Source organism: Ictidomys tridecemlineatus, chromosome 4 (assembly GCF_052094955.1).
Source record: "Ictidomys tridecemlineatus isolate mIctTri1 chromosome 4, mIctTri1.hap1, whole genome shotgun sequence".
Taxonomy (NCBI): Eukaryota; Metazoa; Chordata; class Mammalia; order Rodentia; family Sciuridae; genus Ictidomys; species Ictidomys tridecemlineatus.
In genome coordinates, this window is record NC_135480.1 from 33144637 (window position 1) to 33167404 (window position 22768).

The following is a 22768-nucleotide window of genomic DNA, read 5'->3' on the forward strand; positions in this document are numbered from 1 at the left end:
CCATTAGAGGAATTCTGTAACTCTCAAGGACACATCTGACTTAGTATTCCCATTGGTGCCAACCTGGTGATGGATCTCCAAGCAGAGTAGTTGGGACTCTTGGTCTATTGTACACCTGTAGTTAGAGGTCAGTAACGCAGGGTCACATGTCAAAAGGTACAGTTGACATTGTCCTTGTTGCCCTCACCATATCCGTATTGCTAGGTAAGTTATGAAGACACTTAAAATGTCTCTATTTTTAATAGTCCCTCCCTTCATCTGTGAGGGGAATGAGAATGGGGTTGTTGAGTAGGTCTAAAAACAGCACGTAAAGGACCTCTGCCTGCAAACAGGTTAAATCTGTGTTGGAAAGCTTCAAGGAAACTATTAAAAGTTGGCAGTAGTTAAAGTGCTAGGAATAAGAGGTGCCACACACTTTGGGGTCCCTGATAGTTATGCTGCACCGCAGCTTCCAAATGAAGAGATACTTTGCTCACAGGCTCTCAGTCTTTGTTTAACAATTCTGGATTATGTTTACTTTTAACCTAAAAACAAAACAAAACAAAACAAAACAAACACCCCACCCCACCCCCCAAAAAATAAAAAGTTAAAAAACTGTGTTCTTGGGCCTGAGACAAAGAAGAGATTTAGGAAGCTTTAAAATTCCATTTTAATTTCTCTACCTACTCCCTTTGACTCATCTTAAATATGTTGTTAATTAAAAAGTTTCTTGGTCGTAAATTCAAGTGCTGATCTGACTTTGAGATCATCCTGTATGTTATATGCCACGATGATGTTCCTAGCATAGAGTCTGCCACCCTTTGTGATGATTTCAAGTGACATTTCTGTGCAAAGTGCTCTGGAATTCTCTTTAATAATATGGGTGGATTCAAAACCACAGAGAATTCAGGCTGACAGCTGAACCCATCACTGAAAAAGCTAGAAGATCCTCAAAGCATCATTAATAATAGCCAATATACAGGATTCACATTTATGGCTCAGACATGCACAAACCTCATTAAGTATACTCTTTAGAATGATTATAAGCTGAATAATATTTTGTGTTGACTATAAATCATCTTGAAAATTTAACTGAATTCAAGAGTTGCATGCATGTGTCATATAAATATGGTCAAACTTCCCTATGTGTTAGGTAAAAACCTATGTGTATGTCTATAAACATGTGCACATTTGCATTCTGTCAGAAGTTTGGCTTCTTTCCTCACCAGAATATTCATTTTTTTTCTACCTTCTGCTCATTTGTCACTCTCCCAAATTCTGTACAAGTGTCACTTCCGCGCTGCATTTCCATGGAGAATGAGTAGGCTTTCTGTTGCACAATGAGATGGTGCATTTTTTCAGCATATGCATACGTAAGCCTTCTTTTGTGAATGGGACTGATAGGGTCAGATAATGTTTAAAGGGAAAGGCTTTATGTCTCTCAGGCTTCTATGTTTCCACATGGATGCTCCCACACACACATAGATTGAATTATGAACAGACCCATTAATGCTGGGATCACAAAAGGTCAAGTTTTGTCTTCTTTTACCTCTATTCACGTTGCCTTTGTGAGGAAAAAAAAAGGATTTGCAGGAAAAAAAAAGATTTATGATAAAGAATTTTAAAGAACATTTTTCTCTTTTAGCAACATCTGTGATTTGAAAAAAAAATCATATTATGTGAAATAAATCAGGAATATTGTCATTACCTACCTGATTTTAGTATATGATTTATTTCATGAGTAGGATTGTCTTAAGGGTGATATGTTACCATAATAACTGAGAATAAAACATAACACTTAGAGGATAAAAGGCTTTATGAATATGTAAAGCAACAAAATTTGAGTAAAATTGAAGGGAAACATTATCAAAACGTCATTGGTAGTATTCTTGATACATTTTCCCCTATGTTTAAGTTATCTTTGCTAGGACATTCAATTTGATAATTTTCAATTTAAAGAAACAAGTGATAACTTATTTAATTATGGTTCATGTAATCTGGGGGCCAAGGAAAAGAGCAAAAATGATAGAAATATTCTTGAAGCAAGACAGAATTTAACCAGATGAAAATTTAAATCTTTAACCAGTAGCCCTTTAGCGTGCAAATGACATCATGACATCATCAATTGTATGGTTGGTTGATTTCTGATGTCACATGAAATCCCCTATCAGTTAAAGTGTATGGATTGTGACAGTAAAACCAGTCATGTATAAAAATGCTCTCAAATCAAAGTCTGAAATTCTTCCTTTTTGTGTGTGTGGCTTAATATAGTACAAGGTAAAGTACATAAAATCAGAGAGCATTATTGACTATCAGAATACATTGCATGATACTTGGTAGACTTTAAAGGCTGCATAAAATTACATCTTCCTGAATTGCATGATGCTGGAAATGAATTCAAAGAGAACCAAGGCTTTCCACAAAAGGAATCCTCCCATTTAAGTCTTTTGCTTCTTGAGTTTTAATATCATCAAATAACCATAACAGCAAGCCACCTGGCCTGTTGGTGTTTTGCTTTGATATATAACATACTGTTATCTATCATTTGAGGACAGTTGCTGCTATAGGATAGTGTGATCTGAAGGGGAAGATGAGGCTGAAAGCACTGACAAATATTTAATCATCTATCATTTTCATTTTTAAATCTTACAACATTTTATAGAGTTAACAGTACTATGGAAAGTGTATAAATTCATTCCTTCCTTTGGAAAATCAAAGAACATCATGAAAGAAATCTGCCATTGAATTTTATAGTCTATGAATAATATTGTCTTTTTGTTTTCCCACAGCTTTCTTTAATTTAATAGATCTTCTGTTTGGATCTGCTGCTTCTATTCCATTTTAATTATAAGTGCATACTTATTATTTCAGAATAATGGGTTTCATTGTGACAATATTATACATGTATATAATATATGAATAATATTGTCTCTTTTAACATTTTTTCTTCTCTTTCTTCCCTGCTCATTTCCTCCATCTCCATCTCCTTTTAATTTCTCTCCTTGTCTTCTTTCTTTTTCATATTATTTTTCTTTCTATGTCTCTTATGACCCTCCATACACACATATCATATACTTTCTACTACCTTACATGCCCATGATTTCCAAAGTTGTGTTCCAAGTTAACTGATTGACCAAGAAGGAAGGGCTTCTGTATGAATGACTAATAGAAATTGCTGTACACATTCTATGTACCCTTAAGGGCTGCCTATTAGTATCCTATTAGATGAGTTATATAGGGTTGCAAAGACTTAGCAGAAATCAGTGTATCAATCAGGTTTTGCTAGATTATGCTGAATTGGTTAACAAGCCCCAAATCTTAGTTACTTAAAACAAAATATTATGTTGGCTACAGGTTGTTTGTCTCTCTCCTGAATGTCTTTTTCAATATGGGATAGAGGTTGAAAGAACAGTTTCTATTGGGACATTGCTGTTTTCATGGCAGAGCAAAAGAGCAATGCTAGAACTGATAACTTGTAAAGCTTCTGTTGAGAAGTGGTATATGTTCATTTTGCTCACGTTTCATTGGCCAAAGCAAATCACTTTGGGTCACTGCTGTCAGTTATATGTCTGTTAACTTTTCTGGACCTGATTTTCTTTGTTTATTAGATAAGAGTGTTGATCATAATAGATAAATAAATATTTTCTAATTTATTATGACACTTGAGAAATAGAAGGAATCTGTATATGTGTGTGTGGTGGGGGATGGGAACAGTGAGAAGGGACATCTTGTTAGAGAGGAATGGTCTAGTGGGAATATGAGCCATAAAGCCAGGTAGGGATCAGATTTTAAAAGGTCTTGAATCTTGAATATCAAGCTATAAAATCTCAGAGAGTCACTAGAGGGTTTCATTTACTGTTCAGTTTGGATTAATTCTGTGAAGGTGGCAGGATGGATGACAGGGGAGAGTCTAGGGACTGGGAATCCAGTCACTAGGTATTTTGGTAATCCACATTGGGATAGGGATGAGGAAATAAATGATGACTTGGACCAAAGTATTACTTATAAAAAAGGAAAGGAACGATAGAAAATTTATATTTAGATGAGGGCCAAATTCAGTCCGTTGTTTATTTGTATAAATAAAGTTTTATTTGATCACATTCATGCCCATTCATTTGCATATGATCTGTGACTGCCTTACAACTACAACTGTGGGGTTAAATTCTTTGACAGAAACATTATGACCCATAAGGCCAAAAATATTTACAAACTAGCCTATTATTTAAAATATCTGCCAACCCTTTGTTTAGAAGAAAGGATTGTTTAAAGGAAGGTAGAAGATTAATCACATAGGAACAAACAAGAGTTACGGGAGACCAAAGATAAATAGGAATTATATTGAAGTAAGTTGTTTACATGCATCTGATACTTGTAAAGTTCTTGATAAAAGTCAAATGAAGCTGGGTGTGGTGGCACATGACTCTAATCCCAGCGGCTTAGAAGGCTGAGGCAGGAGAATCTCGAGTTTAAAGCCAGCCTCAGTAACTAGTTAGGCACTAACCAACTTAGTGAGACCTGTCCCTAAATAAAATACAAAATTGGCCTGAGGATGTGACTCAGTGGTCGAGTGCCCCTGAGCTCAATCCCCGATACAAAAAAAAAAAAAAACTCAAATGTAATCAAAGTTTTACATGTATAAAAACTTCAACTATGTTTAGCTTTTACCAAATATATGTGTGCACACACATCATTAGGGTAAAGTGAAAAATAAATATTTAAGCCACAGAATTAAGAATATAAGCTTGTTCTTTAGCAAATTTCAGCAAATTCAAATACCATATTTTTAGCTGAGAGAGAAAGAAGGAGGATTAGGTGTCAGGACATGAAAGAATCTTAGAGGAGTTTTCATTTTGTTTGTGGATGTTGAAATGAGGTATAAAATCTATACAGCAGATAGTTGAGAATTTATATCTGCCTCATATGAAATAAAGGTAAGAATAGGAATGATGGACCAAGAAAAATATAATTAAAACTCGATATGCAGAAAACACAGATTTAAAAAACAAAACACTATAATAATATACCGATGCACTGGGCACCTACCTGCTTTAGGCTATACATCATGCTGTCTATTCTTTTATCGAATTAATTCTCAGTATGTTAGACCAATATTATTCTTCATTTATTTATGCATGAGGGTTTTATTCCTTGTTCAAAGTCTCCTAGTCAGTATGTGGGAGAGCCAGAATTTTAATGCAAGCTTTCAAAGTTGATCACTTTTAAAGAATTGCTGATAAAGTGGATTTCTGTTCTTCATCTCTTTTGATTATGACCATGTATTGACCAATAAAAATCGAGTCAATTACTCATTATCCTATGTCATTTAGTATTCTTTTATTAATGATTTGGGGACATTAAATGATTTTATGCCATACAGCTGAATATGTAACATGAATTTCCTTTAATAATAAAGCCTGTGAAGCAATAAAAAAGAACTCAGTCTTTAGAATTATATAGAATATAAGTTTATATAAACAATGAAAGTCAAAGAAATGGCAGTGATTTTTAATTTGTAAACTATAAAACAGTAGTTTGCTGACTCCTCACCATGTTTTATTAATAATCCATAAGTAAATTTCATATGCCCATCCTAAAATACACTGATTAGAAGTCCAATTTTTTTTTAAATTCCAGGTATGTATTCATAAGTCTATTTTGTTTCTGGAAAAATTCTATGCTTTATTTTGTCATTGATATATATATATTTAAAGTGGTGTCTAGAACAGAGCATTGTCTTTAAAGTATGGATATTTTGAAAAATTATATTTATGAAATTTGGAAAAATTGTATTCTAGAATATTTGGAAGAAGATAACATTTATTTATTTATTATTTTCGGGGGGTACTGGGGATTGAACTCAGGGGCACTTGACCACTGAGACATATCCTCAGCCCTATTTTGTATTTTATTTAGAGACAGGGTCTCACTGAATTGTTTGTGCCTCACTTTTGCTGAGGCTGGCTTTGAACTCTCCATGCTCCTGCCTCAGCTTCCCAGGTTGTTGGGATTACTAGTGAGGGCCAGAGCGCCCTTATTTATTTTAAAGGTCAAAAAAATCTTAGTGAATTTAATATATGTATTAAAAATTTTAATGTAACTTGTTGAAATAAAATATTCTAAAAAGGTACATATAGGAAAACAAAATGTGATAGTAGTTTATGTACATTGGATTCAAGTCCTAGGAAGTTTTTATTGTAATAAGCAGTTTAAGTCCTTTGTAAACTTGTCAGATGTGTATGTTCCTTTTTATACTCAGAGATATTTTTCATTTAGTAATTGTCAATGGTCACCTATTCCATATTACTGAAGTAAAAAGGTTAGACATTTTTCATAAATGAAATTTGTTGATGAAGGAATGTATGATATATATCTCTAATCTTTACTCAAGGCTATATCTGTACTCAAATTCTTGTATTGAAGTCATTTTCCCCCATCATGCTGGATACTCAAAAATCTAATAGGTGTGACATCAACAATTACTTCTTGCTAACAACTCTTGTAATTTAACCCCTTCAGGTAAGCAGGCTGATTGATGAATTGCAGACAGCTATCAAAAGCAACAGAGGTCATCTCTCTAAACTTGGCCCCCAATTACAGGCTGAGCAGGAGCAATTCTCCTCTTATGTCTACCAACACATTAAAAGCCTTCCAGCAAACACTCTAGTCCCAGGAGGCCTGCAGCTCAAGGTGGGTGTTATTCTATGACTCTCATTGGATTCAGGCGGAGACAAAAACTCTCTTCTGCATTTGAAGACCCTTGTAACATTGCCACTCAGCTAGAATTTCCTTTTATCTTGTTGTCCTCTACACTGGAGGTAATATTACAATATTACAATGGTAATATTGCTATTCAGGAAATAGGTTTTAAAAGTAAATACCTACTAAACTTTGAAATATGGATTTATAAACAAGTTTTCAAACCAATAATTTTAATTAAGAAATTTAATCAGCTGAACATTTATATGCTTTTCCAAGAAACATATTTTTCATAGGAGTCACTATGTATTTCAGTTTCTAAAAATAACATTTGTAGAAATGGCCAGGCTTTAATAGTTGACAGACAGTGGCAACAGGAATTGGAGGTGAAAGGCCAGGTGACTGATTGATGTTCAAACTACATTTCCAAGGAAAAGGATCTGTATTGGATAAGTGTGACACATGTCTGAGTTCACTTGGTAAAATCAATACTTAAGAATATACTGGGAAAAAAGGTGAATTGGTTATTTGTCAGGACAAGATGGCTAAATGTCCTAGACTACTCTTCTATTGCAGTTTTAGAGTGGAAAAAGAACAATATACTTGGTTGAAGTGATTTAGGTGCTTAAAGCTTAGGGAATGTTAACACTTTTTTTTGCATTATAGAATATACTTGCTATGTTAACTCTGTCAAGTTAATGTAGTTCTATAACTTTACACCTTATATTTTAAAAGCATATAATTATTAAAATTTGAATTACTGAAAGTATGACCCTTTTCCATCTAAAGCGTAGCATTATTGCAACTCTTCATTTCCTTTTGATTATTTTTAGAGGTACGCAATAATTTTCAAGGTTAATTATAATTTTATTATCCTTTATTTCTATAATTCCTCTTATTATCCAGTTTTATTCTATAAATAACATTATAAACTTCATGTTTTCTGCTCTTAATTTTTTTCTTAGGATGATATTTCCATGTGTGCAGTTTGAATGAGAATGTTACCATTAAAAATTGACTTTTGGGGAAATAAAATTCAACATTAAACATGATAATTTATTTCTCACAGTTCAGTCTGTGCTAGGCAGGTAAGGGATTAGGAAGTGTTGCTCAAGACATAGAGGTTAGGTTGGGCATGGTGGTGCACACTTGTTATCCCAGCAAGTGGATTACTTAAGATCATGGGAAACTGAGGCAGGAGAATCACAAGTTCAAAGCCAGCCTCAACAATTTAGCAAGGCCCTAAGCAACTTAGCAAGACCCTGTCTCAAAATTAAAATAAATCAAAAGGGCTAAGGATGTGGCTCAATGGTTAAGCACTCCCGAGTTCAATCCCCATACTAAAAAAGAAAAAAAGACGTCTAGGTCAAGGATTCTTATAGTTCAGTAACATCGTTCTTTTCAAGTTTTTGACCTGATAGCCCCATCCTGCCATTTTGCAAATGTTCTGAGAAAAACTAGGTGATAGAGTGCAGTTGTTTTAATGCCATTCATTCCCACCCATTTGTATCAGCAACTATCATATTAACTATAGTATGACCTGGAAAATTCTTTTTTCCCCCACTCACAAATTCACTGATTATTTCTAAAGAATTTCTATCACTTATTCACATTAGCACATTAGCCTGATAGCAAATATTTCAGTTTAGAATCTGAATTGTTACTTTCATGTGTTCCTCTATTAGAAGGCTTCAAAATTGTTTTTTAATATCAGCAAATAAATAGAAAGTTTATACTTGCAAAGGAGTCATGTTGTAATTGCATGTACCTACCCCACTATCTAATACAAAAGTCACTAGGTATATGTGGCTATTTAAATAAAAATTGGTTAAAATCCAAGGCTTCTAGTGCTTTGTCCGACACTTCTCTGGTTTTAGCACTGAAAATTTTGCATCTGGCACCCTGAAATGGTTCATTATGCTAGTCTTATCTCCAGAATTCCCTCTCTTCAGTCTCAGGAATTCTCCTGCTTTATGATTATTGCCCAATAAGGTAATCAGCAACGTTAGCTTCTGCCTTCTCTATCCTTGCTACCTTTTGAAACATCCAGTTTCTGTAAGAGAATAAATTTCTCTTTCAACTCCCAAACTGGACATCAGCCCCACTCTCAGGCCTTAGAGCAATGGTTTTCATTCCTGGATGCATATTTGAATCATCTGGAGACCTTTTAGAAAATACCAATGTCTCTGCTGGTCATGGTAGCACACATCTCTAATCCCAGTGACTCCAGGAGGATCACAAGTTTGAGGCCAGCCTTAGCAACTTAGTGAGACTTTGTTTCAAAATAAAAATTTATAATGGCTGGGGATGTAACTCAGTGGTAGAGTGTCACTGGGTTCAATCCCTAGTACCAATAAACAAAAAAGCAAAAGCACCAATGTCCTGAATCCTAGAGATTTGGAGTTAATTGGTTTCGTGTGCTAAGATTGACTTCCCCTGGCTTGCGAACACTGATTGTTAAATTCTGAGATGTTATGAGCCAGTTGTTAAATATAGCCATTATTAAAATCTTGTATAAACTTAAAAATAAAGGTAATAAATACCTTTCACTTTCCAATCATTTTATTACATTTTACCATTACCTACCTATTCTTTTGAAGTTATTAATGTTTATTATGTTTGTTTAGTGAAAACAGTATATAACAAAGTGATACTGTGCATTTCTTTCCAAATTTATTTTCAGGGCTGACTTGTAACTTGAAATTGGCCACAATAAGAATATCTATATAACAGAAATTGGCAAATGATAAAAAAAGGGCTTGCTTTAAAGTTTTGTTGATTGTCTAGGCCAAGCCATGGACCTAAGATGCCTGTTTTTTTTTTTTTAATAAGTTTTTACTGGAACACAGCCATGCCCACTGATTTGTGCTTTGTCTATGGCTGCTTTCACAGAACAATAGCAGAGTTGAGTGGTTAGGCAGAGACCATCTAACTTGAAAACACTAAAATATTTACTACTTGATCCTTTACAGAAAAATTTTACCTCTGGTTTAGATGTAGTTATATGATAGAAAAAGTTTATAATGCAATTTCTTAATTTAAAAGTGAAAATTTTTTGTATCTGTTACATTGTTAATAGCACAAAAAATCGCAGTAATCTTCCAGCATATAAAAACTATTATCTGAATAGAAATAGAAAAAATACTGCTTAAATAATTAATTAAAAAAGAAAGTCCTACATACATCTTTCTTGTTTTAGTTCTGTCTTATTAACATGGATGAAAATATCAATCAACATTCAGATCAGAACTGCACTTGTTTCTCAATTTCAACCATAGTTTGGCTGTGTACACAGACTTGGCAAAAATCAATGAAAGCATTCTGTGAGAATCTGTTAGCTATGTGGAATTTACAATAAGAGTATTATGTGTTGTGTTATTATTTGCAATTTATGTGTTATATGTTTTTATATAAACATATAACCTCCATTCCTAAGCAGGTTGTTAAGCACTCACTGGAACATCTTCAGGTGTGGTCCAGGCATCAGTATTTTTTGAAAGCTTCCATATGATACTATTTTCAGGCAGAGTTGAGTATCATAGTGAGATTTTTATAGCAATGCTAAAAAAAGCTAACAGAACCCTGCAAAGAAATTCTCATTTAAGGTTACTAATCAATTAAAACTTTTCTCTATATTTTTACATTGGTAAAGTAGGAAAGGCTAGCAATGAAATCCTTTAACCTCAAATTATGGAAAGGGAAAATTCCCTCTTTTCAACAATAGCTACAAAGGGAGCAATTTTATATTTAAAATTTCTCTTCAAGATATATTTTCATAGGGAAAATTAGAGAAGAAAGAAAAAGAAAAGATTTCTAGTGGTTGGAATGGCTAATCTTGAATAGGTATAATAAATGAAGTCAGCTAGTCTAATGTGCCTAGATCCACAGCTAATTAAAAGTCCTTCTGATGCTTAGATAAGTATGTAAGCTAAAATATGGCTGATTAAAAATATTTGCTACTTTCAAATATTTGAGACAATAGTATCTGAAGATAAAGTAAGTAGGGAATACAGCCAAGTTAAGAGCAAATAAAGAAATATATTTGTGAGGTACAGGAACACCTGTGTCTTTGTGTGAACTGTAATTTCTTTAAATCTTCACATCATAGTTTTCTTGTTTTTTTAAGAAATTTTGTGATAGTCAATAATATTTTTTATTTTTCTAAAAATGAAACTTTCTGGCTTATGACTATTTTTTCACTTAAGAAAATTATTAGATAAAAGAAGACTTAATCACTGGTCTTCACTTATAATTGCTCAATATCACTCCCTACTGGTGACCACCCTGAATTGTGGTAATAAGTCCCAGGCATAGAAAGAGATACTTGGCATTTTCAGAGATCCATTCCAAAGATTTCTGCAAACAGTATTGCTTTGGATCAGAGACCTACATTTTCCTTCCTCTGTCAGAAATGGGGTAGGCATGGGATAAGGGAAATTTTCAATTTATCTTTCCCCTGTTGTGCTTCCCCTTTTTCCAGTCAACTCTAATAATATTAATACCAGGTTTACTTGCACTATAAACTTTCTTGAACTAACTTAAATAAAAACAATTTTTTGAAAACCTAAGGGAATCTTACAGAGAAGCAAACCAAGAAATAAAGCAAGTCTCACATGAAAGTCACCACTTTTCCATATTTTTTCTCTTAAAGCCCTGTGATCTTTCATCTTTACTTTTCTCTGTGAGGTTTTATTACTTTTTTCTTTTTTCAATTCTGCCTCTTTCTGCAAGCTAGGTATCTTTTTACCTCTTCAAAAGTACATAGAGGGAAAATTATGGCCTTGGCCTTGGTCTTTAGTTTTAAATGATCATCATTATCTGAATAGAGCTGTATCTCTTGGTTCAAACCATTTAAGGAGTGGATCTACTTGAGTCAGTCTGGTCTTGATTAAGTACTCAACACAAATTCAGCTACCTGTGTCCAGTTACTGGGGATAGTTTAAAGTCATTTGCTATATAAGACTGCCCTTCAGAGAAGTTAGTTTAAGGAGGAAAGTTGGTCATGGAAAGTCAAGTTTACTGACATGTTTCTCATATAAAATTAAGTAGACTATTATAAAAAAATTATGCAGTATTTGTGGAAATGCATTCCCCTCCAGCCATCCCATCCCATTTTTGGGATGTGGACATTTGTTCCAAAGGGAAAAAAAATCCTGAAATATGTAGTTTTTAAAACTAGCTTTTATATCTGAAATAGCTATAAAGAATAAACTAGGCTCACAAAGTGTACCCTAGCATTCAGAATTACAAATCTCTTAGAATGGGCTTTGGTGGTAGGTTCTATACTTCCTCTCAGGTGGGGAGAACTTGCTAATTCCAACTGAAAAGATATGGAGCAAATGCCACATTGTATCACCTTACATTAATTGATTCCATAAACTGTTCATATCCATGGCTTGGACAAATGCTGTAATTCCTTATGGGTGCATATGACAGACCTCCCTTTGGCACTGTCTCTAACTCAGTTACCTCTAGCTCATAGTTACCACTATAGGGAAGGGCCATATCTTTTTTGGCTATGAACAACTTCATCTTACATCATGGCATCTATTTTTCAGGGTGGTAGATGACATATCAGTAAGTAAATACATTTTCCATGTATAACTGAAAGGCAAAGCTATAATAAAACTTTTTTTTCTATTTTCCATTCATTTTTATTTTAGAAAGTGATCTAAAATGAATGGGGATGATTATCTTTCTAATCTGATTTTTTGCTGATTTATATCATTCCATGGCACGTGTGTATAAGCCACAGCTCAACTTTGAGAACTACAACAATCTCTTGTAGCCCTAGTTTTCAACTAGGGTTGGAAACAGGGTGTGATTCAAAGTCTGCTTGGGTACTCTGCATATTGTATATAATAGATTTCACCTGTCCACTTCGATTTTCACCCCACCCGATCTTTCATTGATCATTTTAAAATAGCAACTTTTAGTTAGGTGTTACCATTAGAAGGCCAGCACCTAAAAGGACACATTATTTCCATGGTTCATATTGCCTTGATCTCATTTCGCAACCAGATGGCATCATAAAGAGCCAAGTTTAAATGAACACATAGGACAGTAGACTGATAGTAGCATAATTGTGGGAAAATTCCTTAAAAAGTATTGAAAATGCAGCATAACAAAGTTTAAGGAATTTTAGGAAAAATTTATATCAACTCTAACTGTTTTGTTCCTGCATGATGAGTCTCATCCTTGTACATCAATTCCATAGGCACTCAACCTCACAATCACAGGGTGTACTTTTTTAAAAAATTATTATTCTGGTACATTCTCTTCCTGCCACATCATATAAACCTTTAGAATGGTGATATTTCTTACTGTTTTTACCTTTTATGGTTATACTCAATGTGCACCATAATCTATGTAGCCCTGCAGGCAGCAAGTTTTGTGAAACACTTTCTATTCCAAACCTTCTCTTACTCCTTATCCCCTGTTGTTGCTACCACCCCCAGCCACTATGAGAACATCTGCTGTAACCATGGCTCAGTGATGTCTGCCTTCCTAGTTCTGTTCTTTCTTCCTCCTCTTCTTCATTCCCATGGAGATGCTGTCAGAAATGTGGAAGATTCCCTGGGAAAGCAGGGGAAAAGGTTTGATAGAAAAGGGAATTAGCAAATCTGTAGGGGATGGTGGGTGGGAAAACTAGTCATAAAGTGGGTGATTGTGAAAGAGGATTGATGAGCAAGGACATCTGATGTGTGAGTAGGTGGGAGAATTCATGGGGGGAACAAGTGGAAGGTGGGTACAGGGACAGCCTTTCACTGGAATTAGTGCTTTTCACACACAATTGGTCAGTGATGCTTGGTGGGTTGTCTTCATTTTCTTCCAGTACATGCAGATCTAATTTCTCTGGGGCCTAGGGCTTGTAAAATTTGAGAGTGGGGACAGGAGAGGGGGCAGAGGAAGCCCTCTTTAGAAGCAGTCTGAAAGTGGATATTTACATAGAATGAGAAAGTAAATCATAGCAAATTAAGTGAGCCTAATAGCTTGAGGTTCTTTTCTCTGAGATCTTTTTTTTATGGAGCTTATCAGAAATGCTTGTTTTTAGCATGTATTACTATACTTGCAAATAAATACTAAAACATTTTGGTAATCTTTCTTATTAAAGATGAGACTTTTTAATGTACCTTCTGAGTTTCTACACTGTAGCCCAATAGGAATTCAGTAATGACACAGTCATGTCAAACTGTGAACATAAGTTTATACTGTAGGGTCCTCATATATCATATCAGCATGCAATGTATGTATTATGTACTTGTTAATAAAACCATCAAAATATTAAGAAAAAGAAATGCTTACATGGAAATAATTCCTGATTGATATCTACTTTCCCTTTCACTATGATAATTTCCCAGATTCTCAGGACCTAGAGCAAATAGAGGGAGTGAAGCTTCATCTTCATTAACTTTACATAAATTCATCGTGGCTGTGAGCAAGGGAGGAATGACAGAATTTAGTAACCTCAGTAAAAACAAGATTCAGAAGCTTGTGAATTTTTTATCCTTTCTACTTTTATATTGTTTTTTTTTTTTTGTAGTGTAGTCTTACAACATAAATTTAATCAACAACTTAGTGAGACTTTGTACTGTAATTCCACTTTTTTTTTGTACCAAGAATTGAATTCAGGGGCACTTGATCACTGAGCCACATCCCTAGCCCTATATTGTATTTTATTTAGAGTCAGAGTCTCATTGAGTTGCTTAGCACCTCACTAGTAGCTGAGGCTGGCTTTGAACTTTCGATCCTTCTGTCTCAACCTCCAGAGCTGCTGGGATTACAGGCATGTGCCACTGCGCCAGGCAAATTCCATCATTTTATCTTTATAGGACTTATTATAAAATAGGCTAATTTGGTTGATAGCAGAAAAGATGCTGACTTTATCTATAATATTCTCCTGGCCTTTCTTATGGTTTGAATACTTGAATGGGTTGTATGCTATGTCATTGAAACTATTTGAGATCTGTATTCATTTTTATTGTCATTTTAATAGTTTTTTTTTGATGGTGCTGGATATTGAACCTAAGGGTTTGTGGTCATTTAAAAAAGTTTAAAGTTCCTCAAGTACTCATTTGTATTAGTAAAAAAATCTACTTAAATGTTTAAAAATTTATAGAACAGTTAAATGACCAGAAGGAGATACCTGAGTCAATTATCCATGGAATGGTGGCAGGATGTTTTATTTTTGCTTCTTCATTGTTCTGTATATTTATTATGTCCTTACTTCCATTGTGTATTTCTTGATTCTTTCCTTTCCTATTTCATTACTTTCCCCAAATATGTATTCACAATCTCTGAGCTGCTCCATTTCATCTAAGTTATTTGAGTTAACAATGGGAAAACAAATTGAAAATATTTGCAAAGAACAAATGGTAAGACATGCTAACCTGATCTTCATTTGAAAATCAATTGTGATGAGAGTAGAAAAATATTCAAGGTTATGATTTTAAGAGCATTCATTAACTTTTGGGCAAAATGTGATGGAGATAATCAATTTTCATATGTGGATTTTACCATAGTAGGCACATGTTGGGACACCCATTTTAAAGGTAAAGAATCATGAATGCTTTTCAACAACTCATGGAATAGCTAATTAGCAGTAGGCACTGAAACCTCTCACCTATGTTTCTTCCCAATGCTTTTTTTTTGCCCCCCCCCAACAGGCATCTGTAACCAGGTGTAAATCTCCATGTGCAGGAAGATACAATCTTCCTTTCTTAGCTCTGCTGAAGAGAAAAACAGCGTCTGTATCAAAATCAGGGAAGAGCAATTGGTCCAGGCATTAGCTTCCATGCAGTGCTTGTTGTAATGAGACAGGCTTTCCCTGTGCAGTCCTGACATCCTAGAAGGTGCCCAGAGAATTGCCAGGTGGGCAGTCAGCAGGGAAAGTCCACAGGCCAGAACTATATTACTGTCCCAGCAGTTATTCAGACTAAATGCAACCACTGAACCTTACTGTTGCAGGCACATACTCTCTCTCAGGGAGATTGTCCTTCTCCATAGCAGTTAATTTGTTTTTACCTCTCAATTAGCTTTTTCACAGTGTTTGATATGCTCAAGTTGCTGAGTATTTCCTTCCTACATATGTTCCCATTCCTTGGATTACCCACTGACATCTATGTTAGTCTGACTCACCATGAGTATTTTCAAGCATGAAATATTTTTTGAACATAAATAAATGCAGATTTTCCAGTAAGCACAAATGAAATGATACATTTATACCTACTTAATATTTTCCCTACAATTTTGATGATTTTTATTATTTTAAAAAATGGACTATTTCTAGCCAGGCATGGTGGCATATACCTGTAATCCCAGTGGCTCAGGAGCCTGAGACAGGAGGATCCCAAGTTCAAGATCAACCTCAGCAACTTAGTGAGGCCCTCAGCAACTTAGTGAGATCCTGTCTCAAACTAAAACAAAATGGGGCTGGGAATGTAGCTCAGTGGTAAAGCACTTCTGGGTTTGATACCTAGTATCCCCTGCAAAAGGATTATTTCTTAAGATAGAAATGTTTTACTATATAAAATAGTTAATTTTAGTATAAGTTTTAGTTACCAGAGTACCCATTCATATTAATAGAAAAATTATGTTTATAAGCATATTTGATATAAAAAAACTAAATAGCATTAAAAACATAAACTCTATCCAAGGGTGAAAATGTGATCTCTAAGGCTGAGAATTTGAGAAAATCTGATGATTTGGTTCATATTTAATCCTGTAGTGTTCATTTCTCTTGGAAAATAGCATTTGGGCATATGTGATTATGTTTTTCTCATCAAATCCCTTGTTTTTTTTATTAAAAGAAATATATTAAGCCTAGGAATCTCTATTTATCAAGCCACATTATTATATATAATACAAATATTATACTCAACTACTGACAGAATGCATATACCTGATATTTTAATCCAAGTTAAATATAATTTCAGTACTTGATTAATTTAATAGAAGCGAAATTCTGTTTTTTCACTGAGGTCTTAAAAAGGGCTTATTGAAATAACTTGGCTTAGGACATGACCACTAAGCAAATTAACCTTGCCACTAACTTCTAGATAATTTTGAACACTTTCATATATTGAACTTATAAAGAATTGTAATTGGATACAAAGAGAATATTTTTGTGAACCTGTATAACATACTGTAGAAATTTTACTTTGTTAATAGACAATAAAATATGGGGTAGGAGAAAATTATTTTTAAAAAGTACTTTAACAAAACAGGATGTGGTGGCACATATCTGTAATCCCAGTGGCTCAGGAGGCTGAGGCAGGAGGATCACAAATGCAAAGTCAGCCTTAGCAATTTAGCAAGGCCCTAAGAAACTTAGCAAGACTCTGTCTCAAAAATAAAAAATGGCCAGGGATATTTGGCTCAGTGGTTAAGCACCCCTGGATTCAATCCCCAGAACCAAAATCAAAACAATAACAACAAAAACTACAACATACATAATGAAAACAAATACATAATAAAACATGACTTAGATGCTTAAGAAGCAGGTTGCAGGCCCACTCCTGTACAGTAATTGTGAAGATAATGAAAGCCATCCTATAGGATTCAACATTCTCCACCTCACTTAGCATTTCCTTGTCTCCCACACCCAACTCAGCCTCTCAGGTACCCCAGGATCTTATTAGTGCCCTTTCTTCAAAAGCTGCTCTTAGGAAAGTCATACAATAAGACCTTTCAAGTAAGATAGTCATTTTCAAATTTTGTTCTTACATCAAATTTTTTATTGGAATATACTCCTACTATAGAAAATAGATAAAGGTAGGATCTACAGTGTTTGAAGCCAGAATGATGGCTGCTTCCACAGACTCACCCATCAGATTGGCACTCCCACCACTCCCTCACCACTTATATACCAGCCCTACCCCAGGCCCTCTAGGGATTTCAAGACACTGAGATTAAAAATCGCAGCCTTAAAGATTCAATAACCAATAATTCTGGCTCTGATTTCCTCTGCTATGCCTATAGCATTCTAATTATGTCAGAAGTGTGAATCTTCAAATGGAATTTCAAGTACTGGCAAGTTGATGGGAGGGATATTTTTTGATCCACCCATAAGATCCTACCCCATAGGCAGTCACCTGTTTTTCATATTTGTAAACGTTGGGCTGTATTGTAACTTACACTGGAAATTTAAAATGTCTCTTTCAAGATAAAATTTTAAGTATACCATTTCTGGGACTTATAATATTATTTGTCTTTTAGTTAAGGTGTTCTTTAGATGTATGAAGCTTAACAATTAAATAATTTATTTTCACTTCAGTACATTTTCATATACTGGGACAAAATGTGTTGGTCTCTTACCGATTAAATACTGTTTAAAGATATTTGTGTTGGTTAATAGAATAATTTTTCACATATGTAATATAAATACACTAATTCATTATTGACTTTTTGTTATCTGAATCTCATAATTTAATATTTGCTTTGGATGTATCACTAACTAAATATTAAGTTTAGACATGCTTACTGTTTGATTTATGCTATATAGACAGTGTGGACATTCTAAAAACCACTCTGCAAGTCTATAAAAACAGAAAACAAGCAGTATTTGTGTTTGATTTACTGTCCACATGATATTAATCCATTTAGAGTTGATTTTCTATCTTCAAAGTTGACTTTGAATTCTGATTGTATCAAGATTTTTTTCATAGTTAACTAGATTCTTCATAAGAAAAATATTTAGGATTTTTTTATGTCCTATGACTTAGATAATAAAAACCTTTTACTATAAAATATTTTTCTATGCTTTTAGTTTTCATGCCAAATTTCACATATAGAGTCTCTAATACTAAATTTAAGATAAATTTTGATATCACTAATTAAAAACGCCATAGGACTTGATTTCTCAAGATCTCCTTGTCCCTTTTGAGTAGTTCCCCCTTAAAGAAAGCATTTAGCCCTTGTGAGACCTCATCTTTAAAACCTGGCTGCTGTGGGTACTGCATGAGCTTATGTATGTGACAGTGTGTCCTAGACTCTGAACTACCTTACCTGTGTGTGCTGGCTGCTGTACCACACTGCTTGGATCTCTTCTTTGTGACTGATGTACCCATCCCCCCACTGTAACAGCTCTCATGTCACTTGGGCAGTTGCTCTTAGTGTAAAAAAGCTTCTTCTCTTAAAATTGGACTTCCACCCTCAGGACAGCCTGCATCTGACTTTAGGCAGCTACCTCACCTCCATTTGGACAAATCTAAAGGGTAACTCCAGCTATAGAGTTCTCTTTAAAGACCTCTGTTCCAAAACATTTCACCTCCCCCTGCCCACTCAGCTTCTCTCCCTTACCAGTATTGCCCCTGAGTGCTCCCCAGTAAACTTCCTGAAGACAAATCTTGGTTTCAGTGTCTGCTTCCAGGGGACCCCAGTCCAATACAAGATGTAAGTTAACGTTATTTCAACATGTGTAATTATATTCACCTGAAATATGACAGATAACTTTGTAAGGCTCTTTTATATTTCTTTTCTGTACCAGACCTCTAGTAGTAAATCCTGTTACTATATGGCCTCTCAACTTTTGACAGCGCACTGTGGTGTCATTTTTCTATTATTGCCTCTTGACAGCATTACATCCTGAGGCATTTTGAAGCTTAGGTGTTTGGCCTTCTGCTCACGCACTAGAGAGCTTCCTGGGTGGTCTTCCAGTTTGTAGAGAGTTTGGGAACCTGCTGTTCTCCCACAGCTAGCTCTTAACCAGACTTATAGCATTAAAGGTCAGATAATGGTATGGAACAAGAACTTACACAGCTCTTCGATAGATGTCACAAGTGATGCCAGGCAAACTCATCAAAGAACTATATTGGCTCATAATTCCCCATTCAAGAGAGCTTTTCCTATAGTTTAAGTTTTGGTAACTGTCTCTACAAAATTTTAGTAGTAAATAAAATTCTTTGGGAACTCTGTTGACATTTTTATGACTTTACAAATACTACATATGAACAGTTATATTTATGTTGGTTAATTTATTTTTGTAGATGCAGAAATCATGTTTTACCAATGTTAGTCTAGCTACAGATTTTATTTCCCAGTCCTACTAATAAGCAAATGCAAAAAAATTATTCTGGAATGCACAACAGAAGTGGACCATTTATTACCACATGCGTTGTTACTACTCTGGTGTGAGCCAATGTCACGGACCCTTCAGATTACTTTTGTCGTCTGTAGCTATTCACAACCTAGCAGCCATAATGACTTTTAAAAAAATGTAAATCTGATCCTGTTTTTTTTTTTTTTTTAAAGAGAGAGTGAGAGAGAGGGGGGGACAGAGAGAGAATTTTAACATTTATTTATTTTTTCTTAGTTCTCGGCAGACACAACATCTTTGTTGGTATGTGGTGCTGCTGAGGATCGAACCCGGGCCGCACGCATGCTAGGCGAGCGCGCTACCGCTTGAGCCACATCCCCAGCCCTGTTACTGCTAGGCTCCAAACCCTCCAATGATTCCTCATTCCACTCTCTCTGCTTATCACTCTGATTTCATGTTTACTTCCTTTTCTTCTTTGTCACTCTGCATTAGTCACACTAACTTCCTTATGGTCCTGGAACATACTAGACACAGGAATGCCCAATTTAGTTACTGTAGTGGTTCCCTCTGCCTACAATGCTCTTCTCTAAGCTATGTACTTGGCTAGCCCTCTTCTAAATCTTTGCTTAAATAGTTAACCCTCTTCTAAATCTTTGCTTAAATAGTTAACTCCACTTTAGGTTTATCCTGAGCATTCACTTCATATGATGCCTATCATTACCCATGCCACTCCTTGATCTCAAGCCTGTTCTGACCTATTATGTTTTTTCTTCTTTATATAACACTTACTACCTTATAAGTTACAGAGCTGCATTTACCATGAAAAGAAAAAGTAAAATAATCTTAAGCTTTAGGGTTCCTTCTCTGCCTAAGTCCCTTCCCAAAAGCCCAGAATAGGCCCTAGTCCTCACATGGATGTTCAAAATATATGCCACATATTCCTGTAAAATTTGCAAACCTCTTATCTTTTAACTATAACTAGTTTAGATCATTATCCACTCCAGTTTCCTCTCTTTCATGTTCTCCCTGTACCAGGTAATGTTGAAGTGGGTACAGACTTTTTTTTTTGAGGTATGGCAAAGGGGAAATTGATTTAGAATCTGTTAGCTCACATTCCATCATTATAACAAAATGCCTGAGACAATTAATTTATAATGAGAAAATGTTTATTTTGGCTCACAGATTTGGAGGTTCCAGTCTATGATTAGTTAGCTCCATTGTTTTAAGCCTCTATCAGGAGAGCATGTCATGGCATGAGTACATAGTGGAGGAAACATGTTCACATAATGAACCAGGAAGCAAAGAGAATTAGGAAGGGATTGGGGTTCCACAATCTCCTTCAAGGGCACAACCCAAGTGACCTGAGAACTTCTCATTAGGCCCCATCTCTTAAAGGTTCTATGAGTTTTCAGTAGCACCACCTTGGGAACCAAGTCTTTAAACATAGGTCTTTGGGGGACATTCAGGGCCGAAACTATCGCTGGGATGTAGCTCAGTGATAAAGTACTTGCCTAGCATGCATGAAGTCCTTTGTTCAATCTTCAGTACCATAAAAAGAAAGAAAGAAAAAAGATTCAAACTATATAACTACATTTAGTTTGGGTGTAGGTGAATGTGATTAGTAGTTTCAGTAACTAATCTGTATGGTTTTGCTAGTACTAGCCTTTTTGGTGTGGGAAAAGCTTCCAGGGAGAAGGCTATTGCCTGTTGGCCATATAGGATCTTGCTTTCTGACTGTGTACTACAGTGCCTGACAACGAAGGTATGTGGATAGATAGTGAAGGATAAACATAGCATGAAATTTGTAGGGCCAACTAATTTGCAGAAAAATCTTCCACATTTTATAGCTTATATTTTAAAGAAACTTGATGAAGATTTTCCCAAATTTGAGATCAGTAGTCTTCTCCCTGGTGCCTACCATGTATCCACTACTGTTCAGGTACTTAAATGTTTATTTAAATATTCACTGAATGAATGAATGAATTTACAACATTATAATAAATGTTTGTTGTCAATCTAGTTTAACCCTGCTCAAGAAAAGTCAATATCAACATGAAGGACAGTGAAAAGACTGTGGTGCATGGAAAACATTCCTCTTAGAACTTTTTACTTTGTGTAACTAGAGCCATAGAAGTAAATTCCTTTTCCTAGGTGTTTCTTCATAAGTTATCAACTACCATGTTTGTCAAGAGGACCTGGATCAATATTTTTTAGGTTCTGTTTTCTTACTTCTTGATCTCAGGGCTAGCCCCAGCTGCTTTTTACATTATCCTATACTAAGGGATTAGGATTTAGTTTTAGGAAGGTGGAGGCATCAGCAAACCACCAGGAAGCAAACACAATAGCCAGTTGTTCTTAAGCCAATGATGATACAATAGGAAAACAAAGGTAAACAGTTTTTTAAATATTTTTGTATATTTAGTTAACCTTAGAAATTCTATTTAGAGCGTTATCTTTGTTTAAACATTGGGCATTAGAAATAAAGATACTCCTCATTGCGAAGGAAGGACAAATATATACATATAGGACTTACATATTTCTTAAAACGGGCATATTACCATAGAGCTTTATAAGCAAAGCCACATCTTAAGAACGGAATCTCATAGAATATCTGTTTGGAGAATTTTTATTTTTGTAGACATACATTCATTACATGAATGACTCACAGAGGGCAGCCTTCTTTGACTTAAACATCTAAATGTCTGATTTACCATTAAAACCTCTTTTTTTAATGCCCTTATTGCTATTTTGGCAGTCCTAGCCAATTTTTTGTTGTTGTTCATTTGTTTTTTCCTCTGGAGAGCACATTTTTAGACATCCTAGGGAAGTCTTATAATCGGTAGTGAACAAAGCAGTGAGCTAATGAAGGTGTTAGGTGTTGACCAAATCCTCTCTGCTTTCTCAGTTTGGCACTTAGCACTCACACTGCTATTTCCTAGAATATAATTCGCTGCACTCTGACTCCTCGTCTAGCAAGTCTCAACAAAGGAACATCAATAAGTTCTTCAAACTGAGCTTTTGTCAACACTAATCTTGCAGAACGTATGCCACCAGAGT

General features: G+C 35.0%; 1 protein-coding gene across 2 annotated transcripts in view; it reads left to right on the forward strand.

Moving 5' to 3' along the window:
* Positions 1 to 22768, forward strand: part of Dcdc1 (doublecortin domain containing 1) — a 485491-nt gene that overhangs the window by 220030 nt on the left and 242693 nt on the right. For both annotated transcript variants that reach the window (XM_040284557.2, XM_078046288.1), the window contains one exon: positions 6496 to 6666. In XM_040284557.2, the coding sequence (XP_040140491.2) occupies positions 6496 to 6666 (171 nt within the window). The remainder of the gene's footprint in view (positions 1 to 6495; positions 6667 to 22768) is intronic.